A 26155-nucleotide genomic window follows, 5' to 3' on the forward strand; every position below is an offset into this window, starting at 1 on the left:
CAGCACACTTTCGCTGCCACCAGCTTCGATTAAACGGGTCCGAAGCTAACCCAACACAACAGTAACAGTAGCGTATTTTCCCTTCAAGAGACTTAGGGTACGGTTTAGAGCAGGAGAACGAACTAATATATAATAGTATATCCCATTCAAAATAACTAGGCAGTGCGTTATTAAAAATAGTTTATAAAGATGTTATACATGAGACAATTGCAAATATGTACAAGGGTAATTATAACATAAAGGGAATAAATGAGAAAAGATAACACTCACATATTAAAAGCATTGCAGGCATCCAGGCTAGTGCAGTTTCCATACATCCCAGTCCATGGGAGGTACTCAGCTCTTCCAGGACAATAGGACAAAACAGTCCAGAAGGAGAAATCAGCAAAAAGTCACTCCTCAGAGCCTGCCAGACACTTAAAACATTAAGGCTGTGACATCACAGAAAGGCTGGCTTATCCAGACCCTCCTCTCTCTACATTCTGCCTAAACTTTAAACTATTTCCTCTGATTTCTATAACTTCACTACAAAACATGACAGAGTCATACCAAACTCATAAATCATCTCGGATTAACGTGAGCATTCTAATGAGATCAAATATGTCCTATCTGGGATACATATTTACAGAGAAAACCCTACTTCTTTACCAGATGGAGTTAGAAGCCCGAGATTCATGGGATGTGTAAATACACGGAGTGAGACTAAGAATATATATTTTCGTATTTCTAGCTTAAATCGTTTGCCTAATATCTAACAAAAACTAAACAAAGAATCTTTCATGAATTTTTGGAGCCATTTTCCTGTTCTAGCTGGAGCGAGATTCTACCCTGGCCGTAAATTCCTCTCGGCCATAAAACTTCCCCCAGTGCAGGGGCAAAGCAGCTCTTGGCTGAATGAAAGGGAAGGGGGGCTTGTTAGCCCACAGCCTTGAGCAAGAGAACTACTTATGATATTTCATACCATATCGTGACACCTCCCCCTTTTGGTGTGCGCTAGGGAGGCAGGACCTGATGGTTCTCCTCCATGCGCACCTCAGCAGGTTCACCCTGGTGGGCCAACCCATCACCATTGCCATGCTCTGGCTCCATGGTGCCTTCGCCTACCCGGTGCCCCAGGTAGGGAACCTCCCTCATGCCCATCTGACACTTTCCCGGCTTGATAGTCAGTCCTGCTTGGTGAATTCGCCTGAGCACCTCCTCAAGATGCTGCAGGTGTTCCTCCCAGGAGGAACTGAAGATGGCAATGTCATCCAAGTACGCCACGGCGTACGTCTCCAGTCCCTGAAGCAGGAGGTTGACCATCCGCTGGAAAGTGGCAGGGGCATTCTTCATGCCGAAGGGCATGACCGTGGACTCGTACCGTCCAAAGGGTGTGATAAAGGCGGACTTTTCCTGCGCCTCGGGGCTCAGGGGAATCTGCCAGTATCCTCGACTCAGATCCATTATTGTTAGGTAATCGGCGCCAGCTAACTTCTCAAGCAGTTCCTCCATGCGCGGCATTGGGTGCGCCTCCGAGGCTGTGATGGCGTTGAGCCCCCTGTAGTCCACGCAGAACCGGGTGGTCCGGTCCTTCTTTGGCACGAGAACTACAGGTGATGCCCACGCGCTCTTTGACCGCCGAATCACCCCCAGCTGTAACATCTCATCGATCTCTTGGCGCATAGTCTGCTGCACCTGGTCAGAGATTCGATAGGGTGTTCGCCGTAGTGGGGCGTGATTCCCGGTGTCCACCTCGTGGATGGCTAACTCAGTCCTCCCAGGTCGGTTGGAGAACACGACCCGGAAGGGTTCCAGTGTGGTTTGCAACTGCAACCGCTGGGGTTCAGTTAACGAGGCGCTTACCTCCACGTCCTCAATGGACCCATTGGCCTTGGCTTGGGCCAGCATGTCCAGGAGGGTGTCTTCCTCACCGTCTTCGGGCAAGCTGCAGACCGGTAGGACGAAAGGTTCACGTTCGTGATGAGCCTTCATCATGTTGACGTGAAAGGCCTTTCGCCTACCCCGAGCGTGGTCAAGCGTGACCACGTACGTGACCGGGTTGAGCTGTTGGTGGACGACGTACGGGCCCTCCCAGGCTGCCTGAAGCTTATCCGTTGGTACGGGGACCAGCACCCACACCTTTTGACCCACGTGGTAGGTCCGCTCCCGGGCGTTCTGGTCGTACCAGTGCTTCTGATCAGCCTGAGCCTGCGTCATGTTGTCATGCACCAACTGCGTCAAGGTCTGCATCTTGTCACGGAAGCGCATGACATACTCCACTATGGACACTTCAGAAGGGTTCGGCTCCTCTTCCCAGGATTCTCTTACCAACCCAAGGGGTCCCCGGACTCGCCTGCCGTACAGGAGCTCGAAGGGGGAGAACCCCGTCGAGGCCTGCGGAACTTCTCGGTAAGCGAACAGCAGGTGTGGGAGGTACCGCTCCCAGTCGCGCCCTTGAGTCTCAACCAGCATGCGTAGCATCTTTTTGAGGGTACCATTGAAGCGCTCACACAAGCCATTGGTCTGTGGGTGATACGCACTCGATACCAGGTGCTTCACCTGCATTCTCTTACAGAGAGCCTCCATTAGGCGAGACATAAATTGGGTCCCTTGATCAGTAAGCATTTCCCTGGGAAATCCTACACGTGAAAAGATGGCCAACAGGGCATCTGCCACCTTATCTGCCCTAGTTGAGGACAGAGCTACTGCCTCTGGGTACCGGGTAGCGTAGTCTACCACAGTAAGGATGTATTGCTTTCCAGAGCTGCTGGGGACGGCCAGCGGGCCCACAATGTCCACCGCGATCCTCTGGAAAGGCTCCTCTATCACTGGCAAAGGGATCAGGGGAGCCTTAATAGCAGGCCCCACCTTCCCCACTCTTTGACAGGTGACACAGGAGCGGCAGTAGTTTGACACATCTGTCCCCATCTTAGGCCAATAGAAGTGTTGAGACAGCCGGGCCTTAGTTTTGCTGATCCCCAAGTGTCCAGCTAGCGGGATCTCATGGGCAATCCGCAACAACTCACCCCGGAATTGCTGCGGGACGACCAGCTGTCTTTCCCTCAACCACTCCTTTTGTGATTCTCCGGGTACTGTCTCCCGGTACAACCTTCCTTGTTCCCAGAACACCTTCTCCTTATCAGTCTCGGAGAAGCGCGTCCCGGCGAGTTGTCTCAAACTCTCTAGGCTCGCATCTGTGTGCAGAGCGGCCTGAAACTCCTGGCTAGGGGAAGCCAGAAGCGACGTCAGGGTCCCTTCCCCACGGGAACCCTCTTGGACCTGCTCTGGGTCCACCTCTGGTTCAGTCACAGTGATGACTGAGGAGGGTCCGGAAGGCAGACAGTTATCTGCGTTCCGGGCACTCTGACTGCGGGTGACAGCAGCTACATAGGCTGTCTCCCCGGGGGTTTCTACAGGCCCATCAGCCGGCGCTGCTATGGGCTCTACCTCCCCATCCACCCCCAACACTCCAGGGGCAGTGCTACTTATGGGCCAGTTACCTTCCTCTGTGGCACTGGTCACTTTCATGGCGTCACCTTCCTCACGGTTCCCATGCATCTCCCCATTTCCTGTAGCACAGACACTTGCCCCTGTTAGGGGTTCCTCAGCCGTCTCACTCCGCAGAGCGACGTGGCTGGGCACGCCTGTACCTATGGACACATTAACCTTCACAGAAAAATCATTATCAGGTTCCGCTGGCACAGGTACAACATTTTCACCCTCAATCCTAGGGAAAAAATGGTTATTAGATGCATCATTACAAGATAAAGCATGGTCAGGTAACACATGCGATTTCCCATCATCATCATCATCATCAGGGTTAACGTCACCCTTATTAGTAGATTGGGGAGGGGTGTCAGGGACGTAGTATGCAAACATCCTCCCCAAATCAGTTCCCAACAAAACATCAGTGGGCAAATTATCCGACAGCCCCACTTCCTTCACCCCGCTCCCAGCACCCCAATCAATAAAAACCCGGGCCATCGGTAAGGGACAGCTGATGCCCCCAATCCCAGTGACAGTTAGGGTTTTCCCCGGAATGATTTCTTCAGGGGCCGCCAGTTCGGGTCGGATGAGGGTTCGTTCAGCCCCGGTGTCCTTGAGGCCTGTAGCAACATGGCCTCCCACAGTGACGGGCTGCACGTTGTCACACACCCTCCCAACCACACCACCCACCAAAAGAACTGCTGCATTAGGCCCTGGGGCCTTGGCTGGGGTGTTCTTCGGCCTGTCTGGACAGAAGGTACTGATATGCCCAGGCCGCTTGCAGGTGTGACACGTGCGAGGTTCGGTGGTAGGTCTGGTGCTGTTGGCCACAGGGCCAGGACCTCGGGTGTGCTGGCTGGCAGGGGTACTGGCGTTGGTTGCAGGCTTACCCCCTCTCCAGCTGGTGGTGACTGGCTTCCGCACTTCCGATCTACGGTTGGCCTCATAGGCATCGGCAATCTGCGCTGCTTTCGTCACGTCTTTGGGTTCTCTGTCCATCACGAACTGTCGCACCTCAGCTGGGCAAAGATGAAAGAACTGGTCTTTGATCATCAGGTCTCGCAGCTGCGCAAAGGTGGTCACTGACAGTCCTTGGGTCCACTGGTCAAAGTGGGTCCCCAGTCCATGCACCACATCACTGTAACTGTCGTGTGGGCCACGTTGGAGGGTCCGGAACTTTCTACGGTACACCTCGGGTGTAAGCTGGTACTTGGCTATCAGAGCCTTTTTGATGGCCTCATAGTCGCCATCTTGTTCTTGAGGGAGGGCAGCAAACGCCTCCAGAGCTTTACCTCTCAGCCCTGGTGTCAGGTATCGGGCCCATTCATCTGTAGGCAGCTGGTACTGCCTGCAGGCTTTCTCAAAGGCCCGCAGAAAAGTGTCCAAATCTCCGTCCTTCTCCATAACAGGAAAGTGATCAGGCCGGGGCTTCGGTGTCTGAGCGCTGCTAGGCTCACGGTTGGTCTGAGACAACCCCTGCATTTGCAGTCGGGCTAACTGCAGCTGGTACTCCCGCTCAGCTTGCCGCTCGGCTCGCTGGGCCTGTGCCTCTCTCTCAGCTCGGGCCTCTCTCTCAGCTCGGGCCTCTCTCTCGGCTTGCTGGGCCTGGGCCTCCTGCCGGTATTGCTGAATCAGCTGCCGACGTCCCTCATGGTCGTCAATGGGGAATTCTTTCAAGGCCGCCTGCAGGTGGGGGTCCAATTCGCCCGGATTGCTAACAGGGCCAGCATTCAGTGGTTGGACCTCTGCTGCAGCACCATGTTCGCTTGTGCTGGCTTCTGCGGCCTCTGAGCTCTGAGATTGGTCTCGAGCGGCTTCCCATTGCACCAGATCTGCGACCAGTTGGGCTTTGTTTTTGCTTGCAGAGTCAATGTGCTGTGACTTGCATAAGGCGACAAGGGTGTCTCTGGTCTGCTGCTCATAGAAGGTTTCTCCCAGCACAACCATGGTTGCCAAATAAAAGATAGGATAGAAAAACGAAGAGAAAGGGAGGGGATAATTACCAGTACGCAATTGTCTCACAACTAAAAAGCACTGAGTTCGTTCTCCAAACTTATTTGCGCAGAGTCCTCGCAAGAACTTTCTGCAAGTTTTTAGTGAGAGGAATGATTACTCAAACCAAATCACTAATGCTCTAAGATATCCCACCGCCTTGCCACCAATTGTCACGATTCCCCTGACCGCTGTCACCACTGGGTCAGGATTCACACCGTGACCGTCACCCCTACGTCACGGATCAGGGTGACTTTAGGCCAACAGACGGCTATCACATGTGCAGGGGGGCTTATCTTAGTTATCCCTCCACTGCTAACAATGTGATGAGAAACCAAACACAAGGCTATTGACCTCTTAGTTTACAGCAGGGGCTTATTCTAGGTATCCCACTGCTTTTCTATATACCACGAACTGCAGGGATTTATGTATATCCCGCTTACAGTTCCACTTAACACTTGCAGCTCTCTGGCGCCCCCTTACTCTCAGGTCAGATTAGGTACTGCACCCTGGGTAATTAGTCGCCAGAAAGGCTGCCTGCTATGTACTGGCTATTGGGCACGCTGCAGCGACGCGATAACTACTCCCACACAGGCAGGAACAATAATTATCAAACCCGCAGTTGCTTCAGCATAATCCAACAGTCAGCACACTTTCGCTGCCACCAGCTTCGATTAAACGGGTCCGAAGCTAACCCAACACAACAGTAACAGTAGCGTATTTTCCCTTCAAGAGACTTAGGGTACGGTTTAGAGCAGGAGAACGAACTAATATATAATAGTATATCCCATTCAAAATAACTAGGCAGTGCGTTATTAAAAATAGTTTATAAAGATGTTATACATGAGACAATTGCAAATATGTACAAGGGTAATTATAACATAAAGGGAATAAATGAGAAAAGATAACACTCACATATTAAAAGCATTGCAGCCATCCAGGCTAGTGCAGTTTCCATACATCCCAGTCCATGGGATGTACCAGCTCTTCCAGGACAATAGGACAAAGCAGTCCAGAGGGAGAAATCAGCAAAAAGTCACTCCTCAGAGCCTGCCAGACACTTAAAACATTAAGGCTTTGACATCACAGAAAGGCTGGCTTATCCAGACCCTCCTCTCTCTACATTCTGCCTAAACTTTAAACTATTTCCTCTGATTTCTATAACTTCACTACAAAACATGACAGAGTCATACCAAACTCATAAATCATCTCGGATTAACGTGAGCATTCTAATGAGATCAAATATGTCCTATCTGGGATACATATTTACAGAGAAAACCCTACTTCTTTACCAGATGGAGTTAGAAGCCCGAGATTCATGAGATGTGTAAATACACAGTGAGACTAAGAATATATATTTTCGTATTTCTAGCTTAAATCGTTTGCCTAATATCTAACAAAAACTAAACAAAGAATCTTTCATGAATTTTTGGAGCCATTTTCCTGTTCTAGCTGGAGCGAGATTCTACCCTGGTCGTAAATTCCTCTCGGCCATAAAACTTCCCCCAGTGCAGGGGCAAAGCAGCTCTTGGCTGAATGAAAGGGAAGGGGGGCTTGTTAGCCCACAGCCTTGAGCAAGAGAACTACTTATGATATTTCATACCATATCGTGACAAGATGTGACCTCCAAAATCTGTACAATACAGAAGATCTAGAAAAGTACAGATGAGCAAAAAAGAGTCTCCCAATGTCCAATAATTGGAGACTATAGTAGTATTAAAGTGCTCTTGTGTAAATGGCATTATCCTACCATCATAGTTGTACAGTACTTAGCTCTGCCCCAGTAATAACCATCGCAGGCATGGACCGAGAATGGTCACTGGTTACTCATCGCCATAATGTTCCGTTTGCTCCCATTTATTGTTACATTACTGCAACCACAGGTGACTATTACATTTATCGATATAGCACCATAAATAACATGTCGGTGCCAAATCGCAAACATGCACAAACAAGCCTCATATTGAGCCGTATCACTGGTGTCTCGTGGCCACCACGCCGTAGAGCAGTGGTCCCCAACTCCAGGCCTCAAGGGCCGCCAACAGTGCAGGTTTTCAGGATTTCCTTAGTATTGCACAGGGGTTGGAATCATCACCTGTGCAGATGATCACATTACCACCGATGCAATACTAAAGAAATCCTGAAAACCTGCACTGTTGGCGGCCCTCGAGGCCTGGAGTTGGGGACCCCTGCCGTAGAGTAAGGCGCTGAATATACTCCTGCCATGATGAGCCAGGCACAGTCTGCTAGGATTCTACTTATCTGAATATATATGACCTCGTGTGTCCCATATCACCATCCCTACGCGTTTCGCCCTTTCCCAGTGTAGGGGCTTATCGGGGGACCATTGGGGATATAGCAGCAATGGCTTCAGAAGTGGATGTGGACGGATCGAGGATAAGAGCCTGCCTTTAGAGAGTTTATTACCGTAATTGCTCTAGATAGCTGCCGTTTGGGGAACGTAGTAGGCACATACCGTAATAGTATCAAATGTCTGCGCCGCTACTATATTCAAAAAGCGCACACTTGCCTTGTATAGTGAGATGGAACGCACGCCACCTCATGTTCCAGACCTCGCTCTGTATCGTACTTCCGCAGATGCGTCTGAAGGAACAGGGCATGCGCGATACTCTGTCTTAGACCACGCCTCCTCCTAGGACTCCTATCTCCCAGGAGTCCGCTCATGCGCACAACGCTTGCCCGCAATCAGTGGACGCGCAGCCAGAAATGATCCTAGCCTTGCAGCCCCGATGCCAGGCTCAAAGTACATCTCATATCTTCCCGCAACACAGAGCAAACGCACAGACTCAAAAGGTGCAGATTTAACTGTAAAGCACCCCAAAATAGGTAAACCTCGATCATAGAGTATATAGACCCATTATACACACCCATAATCAGTGTGTTGTGCATATCGTGCTGTGCACTCCAGGGCAAACTTGCCCAGACCATTAAACGCCCTCAAGCCATTGTACTGATGAAGGTACTACTGCATGGATACCTTCTTGAACTGGGGCTTTGGATAAGGGGGTGGCAATTATGAACAGAATAAATATCAATCAAATTTACCCTTTTGGCCTCTGCTGAAAAGCTGAAGATGAGGAGGAATTTCACCTTTCAGCGCAACAATGACCCTAAGTGACCTCCAAATCACCAAAAGAATGGCTTCTCTAGAAGAAGATGGAAGTTCTGGAACAGCCGATCCCAACCCAGATCTGAACTTATGTGACAATCTGTGGTGACCTGAAGAGGGCGCTGTACACGGGAGATGCCCCTGCAATCTGACACGTGGAGCTACTACGAGGAGAAGCCAGCGAAAATCACCATTTCTAGATGTGCTGCGATGGTAAATTCTGACCCAAAAAGACTGAACACTGCCAGAAATTCACAGGAGACTGCAACAAAGTATTAGTGTAAGGTTTTGCAGATTTATGCTACCACATTATTTTACAGAATTTTTCTTTTTTCACCTGAAAAGATTTTAATTTAATTTTTAATCGAATTGTACAGATTAAGGGTGATATTAAAGGAGGAAAAGAAGATCTGAAATTATTCTTCTTTGTAGTGTTTTTTTACATGACAAAAATATCGGGAACACCTACTGACAGCACTCTGGTCAGTTCATGTGTCCAGCTGGGTGCAAGACAAGCGGCGCTCGTAGCTCATGGAGAGTCGGCCGGGTTGAGACGCGACTGCCGGCATGCAGGACCTGCAGCACGTGACCGCAGATGGAGGGACTGGGGCGGAGCCAACACATTCCCGAAGGAGGTAGCGGAGAGCGGCAGGGACCAGGAGGACAGAAGGGAGGTCAGGAGAGCTGAGGTCAATACCGGGAGGACAGCGAGGTACAAGCGCGAGATACAGAAGAGAGGTCAGGTACAGGCCAAGTGTCAGAAACCGTGGAGGGCAGCAGAGGTAATGGAAATATGCAAAATGGGCAGTCAAGGCGGAGCAAAAGTCAGAAACCAGGTAAACAAACAGACAATACTGACTCAACAGACAAAAGCCAAACGGGGAGACAGACCAAGTCAGAAACAGGAGATCATACCAGAAGCATGCACAAGCACACAGGGGTCAAATAACTCAGCCGAGGGCAGAAGTAAAACTGACAAGGAACGAAGCCCAATAGAGGCTATTTAAAGCCCTCCCATAGCCAGAAAGAGACAAACAGCATTAACCCCTGACGCACAAGCCAAGAACTTTCACACAAACTGTCACGGATCCCTACTCCATGGTGTCACTAATTCGTCACGTGCCTGCTCTCACACATGACTTAAGTTAACCCTTGCAGGCACAACCCCATCTCCCCACTCTCAGTCCAGCATTCAACATCTGTCCTTTGCTTTAATGGGAGCATAAATCACACACCGACCCAGGCCACACACCCGCTCATACGCGCTGCCACCACTCACCGAATACACAGGCGATGAGTCCCAGAAATAATAATACTAATAAAAATATGTCTATCACTCATAAGGCTCACACACCTTAGGCTATGGATTCTTTTAGAACATTCAAGGTTCAACTTGTTAAAGTTTTATACTTTAATAACAAAAGGGTCAGTGCTTCCAATAAGAAAAGGTATAAAAATATGACAATAAAAAGACATACAACTTATGCAAAACAGTATCAAAATAAACAGGAGAAAACTTACAGAAATTATCTAACTGGTAGTTGCTTTCTGCTCCCTAAGGGGGGTGAATGGAGTTTGTGGAACACATCAGCTTCTCAGGCTGCCCTCACATGTGAACACAATTCTCTGTCGGCAGCCTAAATTTATAACTTTGGTCTGAGGTCAGGTTTCTAGACTGGCCCCTCAGGTTAATATCATAATTGCAGTCTGTTTGATTGGCCACGGCTGCTCTACTAATGAATATATTATTTTTTCTTTTGAGATACTTGTGAAAAGGTTCTCAGGAATAGATCACCTCAGGCCGCAATTAGCATCTCCCCACCAAGACCTAAGAGGTGCCAAATGTTACCTTCTTCTTGGCTCTAGCTAGACCTCCTGTTGAGATATGGAGATGCAATTTCTACTAGTCCCAAGGAAGTACCTATTAACACCTAGGTGCGACTTGCCTTCAGGACAGATGTTACATTATCACTAGTCACACATATAACCCTAGACATATGTCACTACACACATATAAATATATATACACATATTTCACCACACAAACCATGACAAAATCTTTGATTTTAACAAAAGGGGTGTAGATTTTTTTATATCCACTGTAGGCTAGAAATCACCCTTTGTGTCTCTCCTAGTGATGTAGGCTGAACATAAACCTTGTGTGTCCCTCTCTCAGTAATATAGGCTGGATGTAAGGCATTCATGTCTCCCTCCCAGTAATGTAGCCTGGATGTGAGACCTGTGTTTCTACCAGTAATATAGACTGTATGTGAGGCTATGTCTCTCTGACAGCAATACAGATAGGACAAGAATTCTGTGTGTCTTTCACAGTAATACAGGCTGGATGTGAGATCTGTGTTTTTCTCAGTTATATAGGCTGGATGTGAGATCTGTGTGTTTTTCTCAATAATACAGGCTGAATGTGAGATCTGTGTGTTTTTCTCAATAATACAGGCTGAATGTGATATCTGTGTGGTTTTTCTCAGTAATACAGGCTTGATGTGAAATCTGTGTGTTTTTCTCAGTAATACTGGCTGGATGTGAGATCTGTGTGTTTTTCTCAGTAATATAGACTGAATGTGAGATCTGTGTTTTTCTCAGTAATATAGACTGGAGGTGAGGCCTGTGTCTCTCCCAGTAATGTGGACTGAACATGAGGTGTGTGTATCTCTCTCTTAGTAATATAGGCTGGATGTGAGACCTCTATATCTACCAGTATTACAGGCTGGATGTGAGGTGTGTGTAATATAGACTAAATGTAAGGCCTGTCTCACATCCAGCCTATATTACTGGGAGAGACACACACCTCACATCCAACCAATATTACTTTGAGAGAAGCATGTGTGTCTCTCCCAGTAATACAGGCTAGATTTGAGGCTATGTCTCTCTCCCTTAGTACCATAGGCTGGATGTAAGGGCTATGTCTCTCCCAGTAATAATACAGGCTGGACGTGAGGCCCGCATATCTCGAGGTAATAATACCGGATGGACACGAGGCCCGTGTATCTCGCTGTAAAAATACAGGATGGACTCAAGGCCTGTGCATTTTGCAGGAATAATACCAGATGGATGTGAGGCCCACGTATTTACCAGTAATAATACTGGATGGATGTGAGATCCGCATATCTTGCAGTAATAACACAGGATGGACTCCAGTCCCGTACATAACGCGGTAATAATACTGGATGGACGTGAGACCCGTGTATCTTCTGGTAATTATACCAAATGGACGTGAATCCCCATGTATCTCCCGGTAATAATACAGGATTAATGTGAGACCTGTGTATCTCGTAGTAATAATACCGGATGCACACCAAGCCAGTGCATCTTGCGGTACCAACACCGGATGTATGCGAGGCCTGTGTATCTCTCGGTAATGATGCTGGATGGACGTGAGGCCCGAGTATCTCGCAGTAATAAAACCGGATGGACGCAATACCCGTGGATCTCGTGGTAATAATACCGGATGGACACGAGGCCAGTGCATATGGCAGTAATAATACCGGATGGACGTGAGGCCCGAGTATCTTGCGGTAATAAAACCGGATGGACGCGAGTCCCATGTATCTCGTGGTAATAATACCGGATGGACACGAGGCCAGTGCGTATGGCGGTAATAATACCGGATGGACGTGAGGCCCGAGTATCTTGCGGTAATAAAACCGGATGGACGCGAGTCCCATGTATCTCGTGGTAATAATACCGGATGGACACGAGGCCAGTGCGTATGGCGGTAATAATACTAGATGGACGTGAGGCCCGAGTATCTTGCGGTAATACAGGATGGATGTGAGGCCCGTGTATCTTGCGGTAATATATGATGGATGCGAGGCCAATGTATCTCCTGGTAATACATGTTGGATGTGAGGCCCACGTATCTCGCTGTATGTCACGAATCCCACCGTGCTGCCACCAATATGTCACGGATCGTGGGTGACGTTTGGCCAGCACATGGCTATCACATGTGCAGGGGGGCTTATCTTTGTTATTCCACCACTGCTAACGTGATGAAAACACAACCAAGGCTATTGACCTATCAATTTACCGCAGGGGCTTATTTTAATTATCCACTGCTGCTACAACATAACACGAACTGCAGGGATTTATGTATATCCCACTTTCCAGTTCTGCTTCGGAACTTGCAGCTCTCCGGCGCCCCCCTTACCCTCTGGTCAGTCAGGGAACTACACCTAGGATAATTGGTCGCCGGATGGGCCACTTCACTGTGGACTGGCTAGCAGGCACGCTGCAGCAAGAGAATTATAAATGCTCAGGCCACAGCCAGACGATAGCTTATAAAACCCCGTTCCGTCGCTGCCAGCTCACCTGCCTAGCCCAGAACACACTTTGCTACCACCAGCTCAGATTTCTCCAGAGGGGTTTAGAGCCAACCCAAATTAGTAGCGTAATTAACTTCAGAAGACTTAGGGTACGTTTTAGAGCAAGGTAACGAAGGTAGTAAATATTTAACTTTTACTCCATAAAAAGATTAGGCAGTGTTTATAAAAGGTATATCAAGATTTTACAAGATGAGAATTTAAAGTATGTACAGCAATTATAAAAAAAACAAACAGGGATTAAAACAGAAAGTAACACTCACATGTGCTCAGATCATTTCAGCTAACCAGGCTGTAACAGCTCCTCAGGCAAGACTTGCTTAATACTTGCAGGCCTGTGACATCACTAAAGGGGCTGGTTTACCTGCACCCTCTCCTCAAAGTTACAGATTTTACCAGCAATACTTATAATTCTCATAACTTGGCTTGCGTATCTAGCAGAGTAACGGCACACACCTCACTCATCTTATTTTGAAATTAGCTTTCTAATGATACCACATTTGTACTCAGTGTTCCACACGGTTGAGGAGAAATCCGCACTTTGTACTCATTGTGTTTAGCTGCTAGCACTTACAGTGGTTGACAGATCTATGGAAATTCGCAATATGTACTCCTTATTTTTCTAGCCCAAATCGGTGGCCCAATATCTTACTATAATAGAACAAAGAACCTCATGTCTTTTGAGAGAGACTATACCAGTTTTAGGTGGTACTAGATGGGAGAATTGTCTACCGCAGCTACAAGAGCAATAAACATTCTTTTAGTGGGAGGGACTGAGAGGTTTGGGATTCACACACACACACAGCAGCAGAAGCGAAGAGAGACGGAGGGGTCAGAGCCCACAGCATGTGTGATAATGGGGAAAATGAAAAATCCTGCTCCATTTGTGACGATATTGTATGAAATATAATATGATGTTGTAGCTTTGCCCTTCAGCCCATGCTGGGGGCTAAACCCCCCCCCCCCCTTCTCTCTCTGGCTCTCTTTGCCTCTTTGTGTCGGAATGTATGGTAGAAGAGGGTTTTATTGCCCTGGCCATAAATTTCAGGTTAGGAGCAACTTACTCGCCCCTCCCATCTGTACTAGCTGAAACTGGTATAGAAGTTCTTTTAAAACATAGGCTCTTTGTTCTAATATGATAAGATTCTGGGCCAACGACTTGGGCTAAGAGAATAATAAATACATATTGCTAACGTCCATCGGCGCATCTATCCATCACTGTAAGCAGGAGTCTCCAAGTCCAACAGGGACAGAGTACGGATTTCTCTGGAACGGAGTGTCCCCACTAGCCTGAATTTAGTATCTATAGAGGGCAGATCCTAATAAAAGATGAATGCTGGGTGTGTTATGATTCTGACATGTTCTGGACTGAAAATACACAAATTATAAGAATTGTTGGAGAAAACTAGAAGGCTGAAGATAGAGGAGGGTCTGGGTAAGCCAGCCCTGGTGGTGATGTTTATAAGTTTCTGACAGACCCCAGCAGTTAGTTTTTTCACCTGAGGAGCCTGACTGCCATTCCTAATGCATTGGGACATATGGGAACTAGCCTGGTTGCCTGCAATGTCCTGAACACATGTAAGTGTTAATTTCTCATTTAACCCGTTATTTTTATAATTACCTTGTACATATTTTCAATTGTCTCATATTGTAACATCCTTTATATAACGGTTTATAAACACTGCCATAAACCTTTGATGGAGTATAATATTTAATACTAAATTCATTCTTCCTGCTCTAAAACGTACCTTAAGTCTTCTGAAGGGAATTACGCTACTGTTTTGGGTTAGCTTTGGACCCGCTTAATCTAAGCTGGTGGCAGCATACCGTGTGCGGGCCTTTGGGTGTCGTTTTAGCGACTGCGGCGTTGATAATCATTGTTCCTGCCTGAGTGGGAGTAGTTAATCGCGTCGCTGCAGCGTGCCCAATAGCCAGTACATAGCAGGCAGCCTTTCTGGCGACTTAATTACCCTAGGTGCAGTACCAAATCTGACCTGAGAGTAAGGGGGCGCCAGAGAGCTGCAAGTTTCAAGTGGAACTGTAAGTGGTATATACATAAATCCCTGCAGTTCGTGGTATATTGAAGAGCAGTGGGATACCTAAAATAAGCCCCTGCTGTAAACTAAAAGGTCAATAGTCTTGTGTGTTTTTCCATCACATTGTAGCAGTAGAGGGATAAGCCCCCTGCACATGTGATAGCCGTCTGTTGGCCTAAAGTCACCCAGATCTGTGACGTGGGGGGGTGACGGTCACGATTCACCATTTTATACATTAACGCCACAATTCATAATGGATGTGAGGCCCATGTATCTCCCGGTAATACATGATGGATGAGAGGCCCGCGTATCTCACGGTAATACATGATGAATGTGAGGCACGCGAATCTCGCAGTAAGGCCGGGATCACACATGCGAGAAACACGTCCATGTCTCGCATGTGAAATCCAAGCTCTGACGCCGGCACTGTGGAGCGGAGCGTGCGGCCGCATAGGAAAACATGGAGCCACACGCTCTGCTCTGAAGTGCCGGCGCCAGAGCTTGGATTTCACATGCGAGACACGGACGTGTTTCTCGCATGTGTGATCCCGGCCTAATACAGGAAAGACATGAAGCCCGCATCTCTCCTGCTAATACAGGATGGATTTGAGGCCCCTGTATCTCCCGGTAATACAGGATGGATGTGAGGCCTGCGTATCTCCCGGTAATACATGAAGGATCTGAGGCCTGCGTATCTCCCGGTAATACATGAAGGATGTGAGGCACGCGAATCTCCCGGTAATACATGAAGGATGTGAGGCACGCGAATCTCGTGGTAATACAGGAAAGACACAAAGCCCACATCTCTCCTGGTAATGCAGGATAGATTTGAGGCCCCGCGTATCTGACAGTAATACATGATGGATGTGAGGCCCGAGTATGTCGGGATAATAATACAGGATGGATGGGAGGCCTGCGTGTCTTCTGGTAATACATGATGGATGTGAGGCCCGTGTATCTAGCCGTAATATATTATGGATGCGAGGTCCATGTATCTCCTGGAAATACATGTTGGTCGTGAGGCCCGCGTATCTCGAGGTAATACATGATGGATGTGAAGCCCATGTATCTCCCAGTAATACATGATGGATGAGAGGCCCGCGTATCTCACGGTAATACATGATGGATGTGAGGCCTGTGTATCTTGCGGTAATACATGATGGATGTGAGGCCCATGTATCTTGCGGTAATACATGATGCATGTGAGGCCCATGTATCTTGTAGTAATTCATGATGGATGTGAGGCACGCGTATCTCACGGTAATACATGATGGATGTGAGGCCTGTGTATCTTGCGGTAATACATGATGGATGTGAGGCCTGTGTATCTTACGGTAATATATGATGGATGTAAGGCCCGTATATCTCCCGGTAATAATACATGATGGATGTGAGGCCCGAGTATGTCGGGATAATAATACATGATGGATGAGAGGCTCGCCTATCTCACGGTAATAATACAGGATGGACATGAGGCCCGCGTATCTCGCTATAATGCATAATGAATGAGGCCCATGTATCTCGCTATAATAATACAGGATGGATGTGAGGCCCGTGTATCTCGTAGTAATTCATGATGGATGTGAGACCCGCGTATCTCACGATAATACATGATGGATGTGAGGCCCGTGTATCTTGCGGTAATATATGATAGATGTAAGGCCCGTATGTTATGATCTGGTGGCCTTGGAGCAGCATGAGACGTACTCTGGAGAAGGTGGTCCCTGTACAGACCGCAAACCCTGAACCTAGCAGCGCAACTAGAAGTAGCCGTGGGGGGTACCTAACACTCCCTAGACCCCTCGGCACAGCCTAAGATCTAACTACCCCTAAAGACAGAAACGGGAAAACTATCTTGTCTCAGAGAAAATCCCCAAAGGATAGACAGCCCCCCACAAATATTGACTGTGAGAGGAGAGGGAAAAAACATACGCAGACATGAAATCAGTTTTTAACATAGGAGGCCATACTAGCTAAAAAGAAAGAATAGGACAGAGTACTATGCGGTCAGTATTAAAACACTAGAAAATATCCACCACAGAAAATACAAATCACCACATCTGACTAAAGACATGGAGGGTATATCTGCATCTCCAGAGACACAGCTTGGCTGCAAAAAATCCTAACACAGACAAAGCTGGACAAGACAAAACATGAAAATGCACAGAACTATAAGGTCCACAGCAGGTGGACAGCAAAAACAAAGCCAGGACTTATCTTTGAAGAAATGTAAAAAAGAGGGACAGCACCACAGCAGTTGTGAAAAAAGAACCACTTGTTTATTCCACCTCTTGCAACGTTTCGGTCCTTAAGACCTTTGTCAAGCATAAATCATCAGCATCAATCCATAAAGATAGCACATGTTTAGGGTGCGGCTGGACTACTATTCTGTGGAGTATTATCTTTGAAGAAAAGCACAGCGAACAGGAGAGACCAGAAGGGATGTGAATACTCCAAAAACAATGGACAACTGGCACAAACTAAAGGATCAAGCAAGGCTATATAGCCCAGCCCAAATTGCAAAAAATAGATACACCTGATAAATGGTGCGAAACTACCGCAGCACTACCACTCATAACCACCGGAGGGAGCCCAAGAGCAGAATTCACAACACCCGTATATCTCACGGTAATACAGGATGGATGTGAGGCCTGAGTGACGGGATAATACATGATGGATGAGAGGCTCGCGTATCTCATGGTAATAATACAGGATGGATGTGAGGCCCGAGTATGTCGGGATAATAATACATGATGGATGAGAGGCTCGCGTATCTCGCTGTAATACATGATGGATGTAAGAACCGGATCTCTCCCAGTAATACATTATTATTATTATTATACATTTTTATAGCGCCATTTATTCCATGGCGCTTTACATGTGAATACGGGGCAAATATAGACAAATACATTAAACATGAGCAGATAACAAGGCACACAGGTACATAAGGAGGGAGGACCCTGCCCACGAGGGCTCACAGTCTGCAGGGGATGGAGGATACACTAGGAGAGGGAAGAGCTGGCCGTGCGGCTGTTCAGTAGGTTGAGATGATGGATGTGAGGCCTTTCGGTCATGTGAACTGTGTGTAAATCCAGGGCACTGTCGTTACTGTTTATGTAACTCCACTCCTTCTACCCTGTACCTACCTTCTGTGCTTTTCTCCTTGTCCATTGCGTATGTGGTTCATCCACCCTGCAATACTTTCTCCCCTCTCCACTATCTCATCACAGAGAGCAGTCAGGCCTGGGCAGTTGTGACAGATTAGCATTCGACTTCAAAACTGTATCCACAAAACAGTAGAACATTTTTCATGAAGACAATCTAGAAAGTTGCTTAAAGCCCAGTATGTGGAGAAACCTTTTAAAATTCTTTTTCACGTCTTGTAAAATAAAACAGCGAGTACTCACCACCCTATTATTGCTGTTCCAGCAACATTGGGTTTTCTGGCATTTGTGTGACATTTATATGCCACGTGAACAGTGCAGGCCATTAGAGGTCGCTGATCGTCTGCAGCGTTCGTGTGACATTTCAGGAGGGTCAGGAGCCCCTGCACCCAATGCCAGAGGGGTGGGCTCTTTTGCGGTGAGGGAATACATCATCTAAGAAGGGGTTGACCAAGTAGTGGACAGTCCTCTGAACCGTGCCTTTAAGGCTCATGTACATTAGTGTAATCCGGGCCATAGATTCCTTGGCAGAGATCCCCGTTCTCAGCACTATGCAGTATAATGAGCAGGACCCTTCATCTAGAGCTCGGGGGTCTCACGGATATGTCAGGAGGTAGCGGGACCAATAATGCTCTTCTCTTTCAGACTTTCCGCACCATCCGGAGACGGCACTGTTACCCACCCACCTGGAAGCGATGGCTCTTCTACCTGTGCCCAGGGACCCTCATTGCCAGCTCCGCTGTTGCGCTCTATGCCTTTGTGGAGACGGAGGAGAACTACTTCTACATCCACAGCATCTGGCACATGCTGATCGCAGGCAGCGTGGGCTTCCTTCTGCCTCCACGGGCCAAGCCTGATGGGAGGGTGGCCCCCTTGGCTCGCAGGAAGGGCTGTGGGTACCAGCTGTGTGTAAATGAGCAGGAGGAGCTAGGACTGGTGGACCCCGGCGCCGTCTCCATCAACAGCATCTGCACCAGCTGACATGTGCGGAGTGAGGACACGTGCGATGTTAGTGCCACAGATGGCGTTCCGCCATCAGTATTACCTCATTCCGGCTGTGCCTGGTGGCGGAGGACATCGGAGGGATGCGCTGCGCCTGGGACAGACCTGAACTCTTCATCTCTTCCACATTTACTTGAATAGAAGGCTCCATGGACTCCAGGTCTTCATGTCCTGCACACGGCTGGTGGTCGGGGTCCACCAGTGCCAGACACAGTCTTGTGTGACACTCGGATGAGCCGCATGTTGGGGCAAATGTTTACATTTTACAATAAAACCAGACAGTGTAATAAATGGCGGCAGCGCCTTTAATTGTGTTCTGCTCACCCCTGTACACACCCGTCGTGGCGTCACTAGTGGGGAAAGCCGCTGCAGGGTAAGAAATGGGAGACTGTGCTGTCGGGCAGGGTAAGTAATGGGGGACTGTGCAGTCAGGCAGGGTAAGTAATGGGAGACTGTGCTGTCGGGCACGGTAAGTAATGGGAGACTGTGGTGTCGGGCATGGTAAGTAATGGGGGACTGTGCTGTCGGGCATGGTAAGTAATGGGGGACTGTGCTGTCAGGCAGGGTAAGTAATGGGGGACTGTGGTGTCGGGCATGGTAAGTAATGGGGGACTGTGCTGTCGGGCATGGTAAGTAATGGGGGACTGTGCTGTCGGGCAGGGTAAGTAATGGGGGACTGTGCAGTCAGGCAGGGTAAGTAATGGTGGACTGTGCTGTCGGGCAGGGTAAGTAATGGGAGACTGTGCTGTCGGGCACGGTAAGTAATGGGAGACTGTGGTGTCGGGCAGGGTAAGTAATGGGGGACTGTGCTGTCGGGCAGGGTAAGTAATGGGGGACTGTGCTGTCGGGCAGGGTAAGTAATGGGGGACTGTGCTGTCGGGCAGGGTAAGTAATGGGGGACTGTGCTGTCGGGCAGGGTAAGTAATGGGGGACTGTGCTGTCAGGCAGGGTAAGTAATGAGGGACTGTGCTGTCGGGCAGGGTAAGTAATGGGGGACTGTGGTGTCGGGCAGGGTAAGTAATGGGGGACTGTGCTGTCGGGCACGGTAAGTAATGGGAGACTGTGCTGTCGGGCAGGGTAAGTAATGGGGGACTGTGCTGTCGGGCACGGTAAGTAATGGGAGACTGTGCTGTCGGGCAGGGTAAGTAATGGGGGACTGTGCAGTCAGGCAGGGTAAGTAATGGTGGACTGTGCTGTCGGGCAGGGTAAGTAATGGGGGACTGTGGTGTCGGGCAGGCATGGTAAGTAATGGGGGACTGTGCAGTCAGGCAGGGTAAGTAATGGTGGACTGTGCTGTCGGGCAGGGTTAGTAATGGTGGACTGTGGTGTCGGGCAGGGTAAGTAATGGTGGACTGTGGTGTTGGGCAGGGTAAGTAATGGGGGACTGTGCTGTCGGGCAGGGTAAGTAATGGGAGACTGGTGTCGGGCAGGCATGGTAAGCAATGGGAGACTGTGCTGTTGGGCAGGGTAAGTAATGGGGGACTGTGGTGTCGGGCAGGGTAAGTAATGGTGGACTGTGGTGTTGGGCAGGGTAAGTAATGGGGGACTGTGCTGTCGGGCAGGCATGGTAAGTAATGGGGGACTGTGCAGTCAGGCAGGGTAAGTAATGGTGGACTGTGCTGTCGGGCAGGGTTAGTAATGGTGGACTGTGGTGTCGGGCAGGGTAAGTAATGGTGGACTGTGGTGTTGGGCAGGGTAAGTAATGGGGGACTGTGCTGTCGGGCAGGGTAAGTAATGGGAGACTGGTGTCGGGCAGGCATGGTAAGCAATGGGAGACTGTGCTGTTGGGCAGGGTAAGTAATGGGAGACTGTGCTGTCAGGCAGGGTAAGTAATGGGGGACTGTGCAGTCAGGCAGAGTAAGTAATGGGGGACTGTGGTGTCGGGTAGGGTAGATAATAGGGGACTGGGCTGTCGGGCAGGGTAAGTAATGGTGGACTGTGCTGTCGGGCAGGGTAAGTGATGGGAGACTGTGCTGTCGGGCAGGGTAAGTAATGTGGGACTGTGCTGTCGGGCAGGGTAAGTAATGGGGGACTGTGCTGTCGGGCAGGGTAAGTAATGGGGGACTGCTGTCGGGCAGGGTAAGTAATGGGACACTGTGCTGTCGGGCAGGGTAAGTAATGGTGGACTGTGGTGTCGGGCAGGGTAAGTAATGGTGGACTGTGGTGTCGGGCAGGGTAAGTAATGGTGGACTGTGCTGTCGGGCAGGGTAAGTAATGGTGGACTGTGGTGTCGGGCAGGGTTAGTAATGGTGGACTGTGGTGTCGAGCAGGGTAAGTAATGGTGGAATGTGGTGTTGGGCAGGGTAAGTAATGGGGGACTGTGCTGTCGGGCAGGGTAAGTGTTGTGAATTCTGTGGCTGAATTCACTCCTGTGGTCACAAGTGGTACTGCAGCTTCTGAGCTTCCTCCCTCAGGTGTTCTGGTGAGCTCGTTAACTGCTTCATTACTTAACTCCGCCTGATGCTGCTATCCTTGCTCCTTGTCAATGTTTCAGTGTTGGATCTGAGCTTCTCCTGATTGTTCCTGTGACCTGCTGCTCTGTATAGCTAAGTGCTTTTTGCTTTTTTGTTGCTTTTTTTCTGTCCAGCTTGTCTTTTGTTTTGCTGGAAGCTCTGAGACGCAAAGGGTGTACCGCCGTGCCGTTAGTTCGGCACGGTGGGTTTTTTTTGCCCCCTTTGCGTGGTTTTGCTTTAGGGTTTTTTGTAGACTGCAAAGTTCACTTTACTGTCCTCGCTCTGTCCTAGAATATCGGGCCCCACTTTGCTGAATCTATTTCATCCCTACGTTTTGTCTTTTCATCTTACTCACAGTCATTATATGTGGGGGGCTGCCTTTTCCTTTGGGGAATTTCTCTGGGGCAAGTCAGGCCTATTTTTCTATCTTCAGGCTAGCTAGTTTCTTAGGCTGTGCCGAGTTGCCTAGGTAGTTGTTAGGCGCAATCCACAGCCGCTTTTAGTTGTGTTTAGGATAGGATTAGGTGTGCAGTCTACAGAGTTTCCACGTCTCAGAGCTCGTTCTTGTATTTTTTGGTATTTGTCAGATCACTGTGTGCGCTCTGATCGCTAAGCACACTGTGTTTCTGGATTGCCTTCATAACACCTGTCATTAGCAAACATAACAGTACAAGGAGCCAAAACTAATGATTCTCAATAGAGGGAAAGAAAAAGTTCTGACATTTTTTTTTTTTTTTCTGCTCTGTGTTCACTTTTTTTTTTTCCCCTAGACATTTGGGTGATTCTGGACACAGGTGTGGACATGGATATTCAGGGTCTGTGCTCTTCAATGGATAATCTCGTTATAAATGTACAAAAGATTCAAGATACTATTGATCAGAAATCTATGTTAGAACCAAGAATTCCTATTCCTGATTTGTTTTTTGGAGATAGAACTAAGTTTCTAAGTTTCAAAAATAATTGTAAGCTATTTCTGGCCTTGAAACCTCATTCTTCTGGTAATCCTATTCAACAGGTTTTGATTATTATTTCTTTTTTGCGCAGCGACCCTCAAGACTGGGCATTTTCTCTTGCGCCAGGAGACCCTGCATTGAGTAGTGTCGATGCGTTTTTCCTGGCGCTCGGATTGCTGTATGATGAGCCTAATTCAGTGGATCAGGCTGAGAAAAATTTGCTGGCTTTGTGCCAGGGTCAGGATGATATAGAAGTATATTGTCAGAAATTTAGGAAATGGTCAGTACTCACTCAGTGGAATGAATCTGCGCTGGCAGCTTTGTTCAGAAAGGGTCCAAGCCATCCAGGATTGGATTCAGCCGACATCTCTGAAAAGTCTGCAAAAGTTCCTGGGTTTTGCTAATTTTTATCGTCGCTTCATCTGTAATTTTTCTAGTATTGCCAAACCATTGACCGATTTGACCAAGAAGGGTGCTGATTTGGTTAATTGGTCTTCTGCTGCTGTGGAAGCTTTTCAGGAGTTGAAGCGTCGTTTTTGTTCTGCCCCTGTGTTGTGTCAACCAGATGTTTCTCTTCCGTTCCAGGTCGAGGTTGATGCTTCTGAGATTGGAGCAGGGGCGGTTTTGTCACAGAGAGGTTCTGATTGCTCAGTGATGAAACCATGTGCTTTCTTTTCCAGGAAGTTTTCGCCCGCTGAGCGTAATTATGATGTGGGCAATCGAGAGTTGCTGGCCATGAAGTGGGCATTCGAGGAATGGCGTCATTGGCTTGAAGGAGCTAAGCATCGCGTGGTGGTATTGACTGATCATAAGAACTTGACTTATCTCGAGTCTGCCAAGCGCTTGAATCCTAGACAGGCCCGTTGGTCGTTATTTTTTGCCCGCTTCGACTTTGTGATTTCGTACCTTCCGGGCTCTAAAAATGTGAAGGCGGATGCTCTGTCTAGGAGTTTTGTGCCCGACTCTCCGGGTTTATCTGAGCCAGCGGGTATCCTCAAGGAAGGAGTCATTGTGTCTGCCATCTCCCCTGATTTGCGGCGGGTGCTGCAAAAATTTCAGGCGAATAAACCTGATCGTTGTCCAGCAGAGAAACTGTTCGTCCCTGATAGGTGGACTAATAAACTTATCTCTGAACTTCATTGTTCGGTGTTGGCTGGTCATCCTGGAATCTTTGGTACCAGAGAGTTAGTGGCTAGATCCTTCTGGTGGCCATCTCTGTCACGGGATGTACGTACTTTTGTGCAGTCCTGTGGGATTTGTGCTAGGGCTAAGCCCTGCTGTTCACGTGCCAGTGGGTTGCTTTTGCCCTTGCCGGTCCCAAAGAGGCCTTGGACACATATTTCGATGGATTTCATTTCTGACCTTCCCGTTTCTCAAAAGATGTCAGTCATTTGGGTGGTCTGTGATCGCTTTTCTAAAATGGTCCATCTGGTGCCCTTGGCTAAATTGCCTTCCTCCTCTGATTTGGTACCTTTGTTCTTTCAGCATGTGGTTCGGTTGCATGGCATTCCTGAGAATATTGTTTCTGACAGAGGTTCCCAGTTTGTTTCAAGGTTTTGGCGAGCCTTTTGTGGTAGGATGGGCATTGACCTATCCTTTTCCTCGGCTTTCCATCCTCAGACTAATGGCCAGACCGAACGAACCAATCAGACCTTGGAAACATATCTGAGATGTTTTGTTTCTGCAGACCAGGATGATTGGGTGTCCTTTTTGCCGTTGGCTGAGTTCGCCCTTAATAATCGGGCCAGCTCGGCTACCTTGGTTTCTCCATTTTTTTGCAATTCTGGGTTCCATCCTCGTTTCTCTTCAGGACAGGTTGAGTCTTCGGACTGTCCTGGTGTGGATTCTGTGGTGGATAGGTTGCAGCAGATCTGGACTCAGGTAGTGGACAATTTGATCTTGTCCCAGGAGAAAGCTCAACTTTTCGCTAATCGCAGACGCCGTGTGGGTCCCCGACTTCGTGTTGGGGATCTGGTTTGGTTATCTTCTCGTCATATTCCTATGAAGGTTTCCTCTCCTAAATTTAAACCTCGTTTTATTGGTCCGTATAGGATTTCTGAGGTTCTCAATCCTGTGTCTTTTCGTTTGACCCTCCCAGACTCCTTTTCCATACATAATGTATTCCATAGGTCGTTGTTGCGGAGATACGTGGCACCTATGGTTCCATCTGTTGAGCCTCCTGCTCCGGTTTTGGTGGAGGGGGAATTGGAGTATATTGTGGAGAAGATTTTGGATTCTCGTGTTTCTAGACGGAAACTCCAGTATCTGGTTAAATGGAAGGGTTATGCTCAGGAAGATAATTCCTGGGTTTTTGCCTCTGATGTTCATGCTTCCGATCTTGTTCGTGCCTTTCATGCGGCTCATCCTGGTCGGCCTGGGGGCTCTGGTGAGGGTTCGGTGACCCCTCCTCAAGGGGGGGGTACTGTTGTGAATTCTGTGGCTGAATTCACTCCTGTGGTCACAAGTGGTACTGCAGCTTCTGAGCTTCCTCCCTCAGGTGTTCTCTGGTGAGCTCGTTAACTGCTTCATTACTTAACTCCGCCTGATGCTGCTATCCTTGCTCCTTGTCAATGTTTCAGTGTTGGATCTGAGCTTCTCCTGATTGTTCCTGTGACCTGCTGCTCTGTATAGCTAAGTGCTTTTTGCTTTTTTGTTGCTTTTTTTCTGTCCAGCTTGTCTTTTGTTTTGCTGGAAGCTCTGAGACGCAAAGGGTGTACCGCCGTGCCGTTAGTTCGGCACGGTGGGTTTTTTTTGCCCCCTTTGCGTGGTTTTGCTTTAGGGTTTTTTGTAGACTGCAAAGTTCACTTTACTGTCCTCGCTCTGTCCTAGAATATCGGGCCCCACTTTGCTGAATCTATTTCATCCCTACGTTTTGTCTTTTCATCTTACTCACAGTCATTATATGTGGGGGGCTGCCTTTTCCTTTGGGGAATTTCTCTGGGGCAAGTCAGGCCTATTTTTCTATCTTCAGGCTAGCTAGTTTCTTAGGCTGTGCCGAGTTGCCTAGGTAGTTGTTAGGCGCAATCCACAGCCGCTTTTAGTTGTGTTTAGGATAGGATCAGGTGTGCAGTCTACAGAGTTTCCACGTCTCAGAGCTCGTTCTTGTATTTTTTGGTATTTGTCAGATCACTGTGTGCGCTCTGATCGCTAAGCACACTGTGTTTCTGGATTGCCTTCATAACACCTGTCATTAGCAAACATAACAGGTAAGTAATGGGAGACTGGTGTCGGGCAGGCATGGTAAGCAATGGGAGACTGTGCTGTTGGGCAGGGTAAGTAATGGGAGACTGTGCTGTCGGGCAGGCAGGGTGAGTAATGGGGGACTGTGCTGTCGGGCAGGGTAGGTAATGGGAGACTGTGCTGTCGGGCATGGTAAGTAATGGGAGACTGTGGTGTCGGGCAGGGTAAGTAATGGGAGACTATGCTGTCGGGCAGGGTAAGTAATGGGAGACTATGCTGTCGGGCAGGGTAGGTAATGGGAGACTGTGCTGTCGGGCAGGGTAAATAATGGGAGACTGTGCTGTCGGGCATGGTAAGTAATGGGAGACTGTGCTGTCGGGCATGGTAAGTAATGGGAGACTATGCAGTCGGGCAGGGTAAGTAATGGGAGACTATGCTGTCGG

The 26155-nt window shown here is 48.5% G+C and overlaps 1 protein-coding gene across 1 annotated transcript in view; it reads left to right on the plus strand.

Annotated features, from left to right (window-relative positions):
- The window catches only part of TMEM8B (transmembrane protein 8B), a 120605-nt gene extending 101190 nt beyond the window's left edge, over positions 1 to 19415 (plus strand). Inside the window, exon 12 of the mRNA XM_069745419.1 lies at positions 18770 to 19415. Within this exon, the coding sequence (XP_069601520.1) occupies positions 18770 to 19105 (336 nt within the window). The 3' untranslated portion in view covers positions 19106 to 19415. The remainder of the gene's footprint in view (positions 1 to 18769) is intronic.
- The last annotated feature ends 6740 nt before the right edge of the window (positions 19416 to 26155 follow it).

The sequence above is a fragment of the Ranitomeya imitator genome, chromosome 1, assembly GCF_032444005.1.
Source record: "Ranitomeya imitator isolate aRanImi1 chromosome 1, aRanImi1.pri, whole genome shotgun sequence".
Taxonomy (NCBI): Eukaryota; Metazoa; Chordata; class Amphibia; order Anura; family Dendrobatidae; genus Ranitomeya; species Ranitomeya imitator.